Below are 10,170 nucleotides of genomic sequence, written 5' to 3'. Positions count from 1 at the left end.
ATTTCTTATAGATTTTTTTGAAGCGTGCGGCCTATTCGAGCGATCCCAAGTAAGGGTGACTTGGGCTATACGTTGAGCTCGTTTAATTCGTCACAAACCTAAGCGCCCTACCAAGTTCACTACCCTTGATTCGATGCGGCCGTGTGCATGTATGGAGGTCTGATGCCGCCCGATCATCCCTGGGGACTTGCGACAAAAGACTCCCGTACATCATTTATCGAATGGACTACCCATCAACTCATTCTACGTATATTCAACATTTATTTCTAATACATAAGACTAATACATATGTATATACCTTGCACTGACTTTGGTAACGGTTTTGTTTGTTGAAAATACTATGATCTTGGGTAAACATTTAAGTTATCTTGCTATGAATGGTTAACACATTGAACAAACACTTATGGTAAGTATAAATATACTCAACGATAATATTACCAGCTAATATAATATAACACAAGTATCATCTTGAATTGTTATACTTTTATTGTAAATTTGTTTATCCTGGGAATACAGAATTAATCTTTCCAATAATGTACTTAAGAAATTTTCTTTGGCGGTTTATGTCACTTGAGAATATTTTTTGATTTAAAATTATAATTATGTTTGTGAGTATATTATAACAGTTTATTATTGTTAAATTAGTGTAAAGAATGAACATTGTAATTTTGTTGTTTTTTATTTTTTGAAAAATGAATTTTTTTACACTTGAAAAATTTCTCTTTTATAATGATTTACTTGTAGCATCATGTAATATTCATTAGATAATTATTTTTAAAAAATTCTTCTCACAAATTTTTCAACGTAATTTACTTGTTATTCTGATCGACGTGGATTAAGATGACACCTCAGATGTTGTCAAACCACCTTGGAAGTTTACAACTATTTTAAAAATACTTCTCATTAATGAGCGTTCCTCCAACTAACTGCATTCTTCAAAGGAAAATTAAGAAAATTTTGGGAGTATATATTTTTAAATTATTCCTTTATAAGTAATAATAGCTGAAAAAACTTAATGATATTGATACTTTAATTAACCATAAAATATAAAATATTTCGACGTTAAGAGTTTTCGTTAGGAATGGTATAATTTAATCCCATGGTATTACTGTCAAACCAGATTAATTTTTTGAAATGAATTAGAATAATGGAAATCCAGCGAGATGATTGGAAGAAATGTCAGTTATATATCCCATGTCATTTTCATAGGGGAGATATGTAAAGAAAATCTGATCGAAAATTAGTGTGTGAGTCAGAATGAAATTTTCATTTATTCTAGAGACTATTCTCATCGTTAATTCTGTCGAGTTTTTCTTATTTCCGTTCACACGAATACTTTTGCCTTGTGAATAATATCGTAAGTTGAATATGTGACGTTAAAACTTTCACAGTAGCTGAAAAGCCAACAATTTCGACCTAACTCCTGAATTCGCTCCAAAACTACTTGCACTGAACACTCAAAAGTTAAGAAATTCACATGCTGAGAGAAAGAGAAAGATATATAGAGATGAGAAAGACTTGTGAAGGTTACTTGCAAACTTGAAACTTTGTGATCTCATATGCCACAGAATATAACTGAGAAACTTTCTTATAAAATCATTCATAAAGTAAACTGATATACAAATTTATACACGTTCATAAACCTCTTATCTTCAAGATGATTATCACTGTCTCCAATCAAGTGATGAAAAATAAGTTTGATGAACTGGAAAAATGATTCTCAAAGAAGAAATAATAATAAAGGAAGTGAAAAGTCAGTGAATAAAAAATAATGAACGATTATGGATTACATGAGGTGCTAACGGTCAGGAGGTTAGTGGAAAGTGACGACGAGAATTGTTGGGTTGCCCGAAACAACCGCATCAGAGCACCACATTGGTAGTAAATGTTCATGGACATGGTTAAACATGTATGTAGGATAGAATACGTGTACGTATAAGTTCACTCTTTGTTCTTCATCACATAACACATAGTGAGAAGTGTACAACCTATACACACACGCATTATAACTGCGTTGAACTCTGAGGTGAATTTGTGGCAGGTCTTAGTGCGGCTTGCTCTGTACTGGAGACATAGACGTGAGAAGAGATGTTATCCAGCATGAGTCGTCTCTCTGATGTTAACTAACGTTTATTTATGTAATTCATGGCGAAACTAAGGTGGTCTACTTGTCATCTGTCTGTTTCATTACAACGTGGAATTCTGACCTTCATAAAAATATTTCATAACAAAAACTTCCTCGAATTTATTTAATGGTAATATTACACACGTCAGTATAATATTCATCTCCCTAGGCTACATTATTAAATGTAGTAATTATTTATCTATTTGATTATTAATATAATGAGAATTTAATACATTCTTTCAGAGTAATTTAATTATTTTTAGTAATTACTGATAATAATCCGATTTTACTAGTACTAATCAAGTTAATTTATGCAATCATAAACTATTGTATGTAATAAGCTATTAATTACTAATTACAATAGTTCAAAGACTAGATTGGTTTTATAATTTCAAAATAATCATTTATTATTGCTGATAGTTACTTCGAAAAAATAGAAATCTTTACTTTTCTTTCTATTTTTAGATGTTAATTAAATCGATTAGTACGTATGGTGTTCACACGTTCTTGAGAATAAATTACTTTTTAATGATTTATTAATAATGCATGTTGTCATTTCTTATGAAAAAAAAATTTTTTTAATTAGTATTCTATATATATATTCTTGAAATATCTCTGCTCAATTTCATTTTTTTATACTCATCAATGAATGATGAAATTTTTTAAATTTACTTTTTTTAATGAACTCTAGATGGATCAAGCGTAAACTATTTTATGAAAATATTATATATATAATAGAGAAATTTTGAAAACGTGATTAAGCAGAACAATGTTTGAGAATGAAAATAAATGGAATATTGTCTATGTAAAATTAACACCTCGATTTCATGAGAACAATTGAGAAGCTGAACGATTATTTGTACTCGACTGAAGAAGGGGTTAGGTAAGATCAGGAAAAGGTAGTTATAGGGGTAGAAACCACTCCAATAATGAATATGCACACAATGCTGAATAGCAGGACTGACTTCGATCGATGCATTGCCAGAGTTCCTGATATTTCTGATGGTAGTATTACTGCTGCTTATATTTAAAGCTGTATTGTTACAATGTGCGAGTATAAATGTACGTGTACATCACTCTATGTCTATTGTGCTGATTGAAGTTAGATAGAGATTTCACTGGTGTACGATGATGAGAATTAGTGAAGGATTCTCGAACAAAGATGATTGTAAACCTGAGAATGAAATAATCTCTACAGCTATATTATTTTCATCAAGTTTCAAGATCAATTGCAACCAGGATAATGATTTAATTTTGAGGTTGCTTACTGCAGTAATTAATCGATGTGAAAGAATGCATTAGATTATTTCTTCATGAGTTATGATTTAATTTTAATTTGAAAGTTAGAAAACGTGATAAACTTTGACTAATAATGATTTTGTTGAGAAAAATATTTTTAAACTTTTTTAATTTTTTAATGAACAAATTGTTTTGAATTCACTCCATTTAGCTTAGACAACTTTCTATCAAGTATTGTTATATTTTAACTTTCAAGAAATACTTAATTTAAACTTTATGTTTTTTTAAAAACAAATTAGTTTGTGAAGATATGATAATTTAATGAAGTTTTCTTTTAATCAGAAAGTCAAAGAACAAAAAAAAAGAAAACTTGAGGTAATACTTTTTCACAATGTAATACAAATTTTCTCAGCAACATAAAAGAAGAAATATTATTAATGATGAAGATATTCTGATGTAACATTCCAAGAACGAATTTAGTTTTGAAAATAGATTTTTATGTAACACACTCATTCATAATATTTTTAAATCATTTAAAAGATATTTTACATTAATCAATCTTTGGTACTTGAAAAAAATACGTCTTTGTATACTAATGATTCACTTTCAAGAATGATATCTTATATAAATTGTGATGAACCAACTGCACTTCATGGAAAAAGAAATAATGAAAGTTTTCAAAGAAGTTTAATTATGTTTAGATTTTGTTATCTACATGATAATAAGATAATAATTACTGAGATATCGTTGCATCATTTTTTTATTATATGCAGGTCCAGAGATAATAACAAACTAATTTTCACGAGTGTTGATATATTATGTGGTAAAGGAAATGTGATAGGATATGATAATCGTATGTTGTTTGGTGTTGGAATAAATTAAAAACTGATTTAAATTGAAACGATAACGTAAGTTATAAATTTATTCACATAATTTAAATAATCGAATTATAGCAAATGTACAATGTGTTTATTATATAAGGGTAAATGTACGGGCGCGTGTCGCCGTACATAGTATGATGCTTACTTTAAGTTTCTCCGGATGTACATTTATTATTCAATAATTCTTTCATGGCGAGTATATCTTACATCAGGCGTAATTACGTACATATTTACATATCATACAACAACCTTTGTCTTTCTGTCAGTCATATAAAATTACAAAACATTGCCTAGCTAATTTCTCATATTTAGTTTTTTTTCAGCAATGCTAACTTTTTGAAATTTTTTCATTTTTATATAAACATCTTAATATTATTTATACACATGTTTCATATATTTATAATATACTTCTTTATATATATATATATTTATATATGTATATCTTATTTTTTAATATTTACAGCTGTGCCACGTTTGGGAAGAATTTTTTAAACCCCTACATGACAATTTTCTTCAAGCATAATAATTAAGTAAATAATATTTAATAAGATTAATAAGTCAGTGGCGAGGTAGGCCATCGGTATTTTACAATGCAACGCTGAAATAGTTTTGTATTAGGACGGGCAGAAGACAAAACTATCGAAGTTATTATTTATTTTTTTTTTCATCAATCACATTGATTATATGTGATTGAATAAAAGAGATATTGTCTTGAATGGAAACGTCAATTATCATAACTAAAATTGTATTTTATATTCATTCATAAATACTTTTTTTTGCCTCTTTCTCTCTCTCTCACACACATTTCTCTGGTTATACAAAATAAAAAAAAAACTAAAAACAATCACGACATTTAATGAGTAAGATTTTTTCCTTTTTTCTGATATCAAGACGTCTGCGCGAACCTCATAAAAAATATAATCGCTTTCAAACGTCAAAAATTTATCGCAAGACTTTAATAAAAACTAAGTCAGTTCTTTTGAAACAAAAAAAAATAAATCACGTTTCATTTCCTGTGTGAAATGTCTTTTTGAGTGCACATTCTTGTCATACTAAAACATTGTATCGCTATTTGTAATATCTTATTGATTAGATTCTTGTGAAATGAACAAAAGTAATTAAAAAATATCACAAAAGACCTACAGCGGAAGAAAATGATGAAGAACACAACCATTACATTTACAATTCACTGAATTCACTGGTACACTGGCTCTATTCTTCTTCTGTGTAATTATGAAATTGCCCATCTCTGACGTCGCAAGTCAAGACAATTCCCTTTGACTAGACGTCGTAACGACGAGTGTATTTCAAAGTGTTGCGCTTAACGTTGAACTGAATTCATGATCGCTAAAAATACGTTTGAAACACGCTTGCCTGAACAGCAAAGGTATGTGTTGCTTTCGAGTTTGTTCGTATATCTTTGTAGTCAGTATGTTGCGCGCACTGCAGTCCTTCCATGAGGGCAATTGCAAGCAATGACTCTTGCATCTTCCTGCTGTTTGTCTTGGACAAGCATCTTTATCTCACTTGTGCCTTGAATAGCTATCAAGTAAATCTTCTGCAGCGTGAGAATTATACAAGATACGCTTGCCCAGGTGGTGGAGGCTGCTGTTGTCTCCAAGCATTTCTCTCTAGAGTCGAATAATCAGAATCAATAGACGAGTAAATGTGTTCTGATAGAGGTCGTCTACTCTCATTTATAGCATCCACCGGTCCCTCTTGATACGCGCGATTCATTGTTAATCTAGGACTTGGATTTGCACCAGAGTTGACTGAATTGTCTCTTGGACCTGGTTCAAGTCTAGCTTGATTATTCTGACCAAGAGTTGCGGTACTGGAGTAGGCTGGAGGCGCTTGAAGTAGTTCTGGAGCGTCCTTGAAGAGTGGATGGTGATGACCCGCTATGTGCCCATGAACTCGTAGAGTTGATGTTTCCTTTTCTGGTCGACCTTCAAGAGTGTAGGTGTTGACATTCCGTCTATATAGAGACGAGGATTTATGCCTGAGTGCATCACCTGGAGGCATGGCAAACCTCAGTCTTTCCCAGAATCGTTTTTCACCCCATCTCAGTGTTGTTGCGGTGCGCAAATATGGCCTTAATTCAGGATCAGCTTCAGCTTCTGGTGCAACTGGGCCAGCTTGGACAACAACCAGCTGACCTGGACGACCCCTCAGGGCTTCGTGCACAGCCGCACGGAACTCGAAACGTGACCATTCAGTCTGTAAGAAATTTCTCGTGAGTACGATGATGACGCGCTTCGAGGCTTCAGCAGCTTCTAGAACAACAGGCGCGGCCGCCCGAAGACATGGGAGGTCTCGATGATGAAGGCACAGCCGGAGTCCACTTGGTCCATGTTCAAGTTCAACGGCTAATGAATGCAATACAAAATCTTCATCTTTTGGACTGTAGCAAAAATAGCCATCATAAAGACGTTCTTTATCTTCAGATTGTGTTGATTTTGCCCAGAATCTCACGCCGTAACGTGAGTAGGCCCACGTGCGTACTGGCTCCCGGAATATAAAAGCAAGTACGGTGAGTACTAGAAGAAGTAAAACTGCTGAGAGTGTTGCTGCAACCATTGGCAAATAATCTGATACCATGATGCTTTCGATGACACCACCTTGTGCAAAGTAATCCGAGCATGCTGTTTCATTGACATTGAGACGACGACGATATGCTGGTCTTGCTTCATTATTGTAACACCATACGTCACTTGCATCAATAACTTTATGGGCATTGTCAGATACCCATGACGACAATTCTTGAAGAAATTTACAGCGACAAGACCAAGGATTACCGCCGAGCGATAATTCGACTAATCGTGTATTGAGAGTGACTTGCCAAACAGGAAACGTGACCAGGCGATTTCCATTCAGTCGAAGAATTTCTAATGATCTTAATGGCAACAGAGTAAGATTTCCTATGTATGCTATTAAATTATTCTGTAGATACAATTCACGTAAATGTGCTAAATGCTCAAATTCGAATCCCTTGAGCTCGTGAATTTTATTGTCTTCTAAATGAAGAATTTGTAGATTATTTAGGCCGTTAAATGTACGATTTTGAATTGACTCAATACCACTAGCATTAACATAAAGTACACGCATATTTTTACGACCAATAAATACATGATTTTGTAGCTCACGGAAATCGTTACCATCCAGATAAACTTCTGTGGCATCCATTGGTATCCGTCGAGGTATATCTTGTGTGCCAAGACCCGAGCAATCAACGACATTGGTATTCCATGTTTGATCGTGATAGCATTTGCAGTCTGACGGACATGTCATTTCACAATCGCAAGCATCAAATTCACAACAATGACATAAAGCAAAACAATGAGCTTCATAACGGCAGAGAAATTGTTCTGGTCTCGCCATTGAAGCAGGAACGATAGCTGTACCACGAGGGCCAGACACTCGGCACATCGCGTTATCAAGGTCCATAATTCGTGGATGTTGTCGGAGAGCACTCATGTTGTTAATCACAAGCAGCCAGTCCATCGAGCAGTTGCAATTGAAGGGATTACCACCAATGTAGAACTCTGGCAGAAACTTACCCTCTGGTACAGGTGTCAATCTTAGAGCAGCCAATTCCATTGATTCAATCATATTGGCATACATGTCAACACGCGTGAGATTTACTTTATCAGTGAACGTGTTGGCTTCAACATTGGTGATGTAATTGTTGTTTATAAAAAGTAGTTCAACACTGTCAGGCACAGAGAGTGGTGTTAATTGCATTATTCGATTGTGACTTGCATCAAGAGTACGCACTTTAAGATCTCGAATTTGATAATAGTTCCTCAGGCTTTCAATAAAATTTCCATGTATATCTAACCACTTCAAGTTACTTGGGATGAAAGCATAATCGAACCACTCGATATGATTCTCCGAGAGATTAAGCAGGAGAAGACTTGCAATGCTGGCAAATATCCCGTTTATGTCGGAGAGGAAATTCCCATCAAGACGAATTGCCTCAAGTCTTGTATTACGTTCGAAAGCATCTCGCGCAATGTGTTGAACCTTATTTCTTGCTAGATTTAAGATTTGTAAGTTTGGTAAGTCCCACAGCATTCCACTCGTAAGATTTCCAATCTCGTTACCGATCAAACGTAGTCCTGTCAGTTGATTAAGATTTTTAAAAGACCCATTGTGGAATTCTGTTATCTTGTTCTCACCAAGATCTAGAGTTTTTAAGAAGGTTAAATCACGAAGGGCTTCTGGGATTGCAGTGAGCTGGTTCCCACTCAGGTCGAGTTCTTTCAAGTCTGAACAATTCCGGAATACTAGAGGGTCCACTGAAGCGATCATATTCCCGGAGAGCGTTAGACGATTGAGAACGAATAATCCATTGAAAAGTTGAGGTCCCAGTGAGTGCAAATTGTTCTCAGACAATTCCAAAGTATGAAGGTTGTAAAGCGGTAAAAAGGCGTTGCTCTCAATGTGAGAGATTGAATTATTACGAAGATCAAGAATTTGAAGAAAAAATAAATCTTTAAACATTCTTGCATCAATACGGGTCAAAGTATTATATGAAAGGTCGAGAACAATCAGTCTTATTAATCCAAGAAAAGTCATATCGTCAACTGTGTCACTTCCCAAGCGATTTCCAGCCAAATTTAGAACTAAAAGTTGTTCTAGTCGTGTAAACGTGCCTCGGGGTAAATTTCGTAGTTCATTGTGTTGTAAGTGTATCTCCCTGAGATCTCGAGTGCTTGCAAATAGAGCTTCTGGCAGTGTGTCCAGTTTATTGTAGCTGACATTAAACACACGAAGACTAGTGAGTCCAGTGAGTGCATCACTAGCTATTTCAGCCACTGAATTGTGCTGGAGATAAAGCTCTTGAAGTTGTCTCAACCCTGAGAGTGGACTATCTTCCGGTAAATTCCTTATCTCATTGTGAGAGAGATCCAGCGCTCGGATATCTGCGTGACAATCGGCACGATTGGCTCGCACATCAGCCAACCCGACCTCGCTTATCTCTCGGAATTGATTCCCCGTCAGGTTCAGAATTTGAAGATTGTTAAGACCGCATAGAACGTTTCTCGGCAGTACCCTGAGATTGCTATCGACTATTTCAAGTGTTTGAAGCTCCCTTAGGCCAGCAAGGGCCTCCGCAGTTAGTTCTAACGTGCGCATTGTACCCCATTCGGCATTTAATGTACGTATGGTAAGGCGCTTGAGCTCATTCAATGGTTGGAAAGCTGCTTCTGGAATTCTCAAAATTTTACATCCATCAATGTAAAGCTCATGTAAACCGCTTAAACGATGCCAACTCTCCCCAGTGATAATACTCTCAAAATGATGGACGTTACTGCAACTGAGACGCAGCTTGAATGCACCATCGAGAGGTGGAAGTAAAGCTGCTACTCCGGATGGATCTAAAGTCTTCAAAGTACACACAACAGATCTTGTATCGTTGCCGTCGGATGACCAGTGGCACGAAGCCAGCGCACCTTCAAAAGTCATCCCAAACAGACATAACAAACCCACCACAATCACATACATCCTTGGAATCCATCCGCATTTCACAGCCATTTTAATAATCCGGCCAGTACGAAACCAACAGATGAACTTTGAAAAAAAAAAAAAAATAGTAGCACTTTTATCACAAAAGTCTACACTGGATCATTTTAAAAACTTTTTCTCAGTTTTACACCTACAACTTTACACAACACCTAAACACCTCTTTTAAAACTTGTAATTAATCTTTTTATTTTGTAATTTTTTTTTTTTTTTTTAATTATGTTACGAAATTTCGTAACATTCGTCTGTAGCACCACTAATTATTATTTTGCTGTTAAATATTTCACGTTAAACTAACGAACGGTTCCTCTATCCACAGCATAATAATACAGTACTTTCACGTCTTCTCGGAGTAAACGTACGCATCATCCGCACGCTCGACTCACACTGACTGGA

The 10,170-nt window shown here is 34.8% G+C and overlaps 1 protein-coding gene across 1 annotated transcript; it reads right to left on the bottom strand.

The window, feature by feature from the left end:
* Nucleotides 1-4,253: 4,253 nt before the first annotated feature.
* Toll-7 (Toll-like receptor 7) lies at nucleotides 4,254-10,160 on the bottom strand. The gene has a single exon (XM_035092752.1). It carries the CDS (start codon nucleotides 9,784-9,786, stop codon nucleotides 5,818-5,820), a length of 3,969 nt encoding a protein of 1,322 aa, XP_034948643.1. The 5' UTR covers nucleotides 9,787-10,160; the 3' UTR covers nucleotides 4,254-5,817.
* Between the last annotated feature and the right edge of the window lie 10 nt (nucleotides 10,161-10,170).

This window comes from Chelonus insularis, unplaced genomic scaffold, assembly GCF_013357705.1.
Source record: "Chelonus insularis isolate UGA/USDA-ARS -01 unplaced genomic scaffold, ASM1335770v1 contig_94_pilon, whole genome shotgun sequence".
Lineage (NCBI taxonomy): Eukaryota > Metazoa > Arthropoda > Insecta > Hymenoptera > Braconidae > Chelonus > Chelonus insularis.
This window is presented reverse-complemented; position numbering and strand designations above follow the sequence as displayed.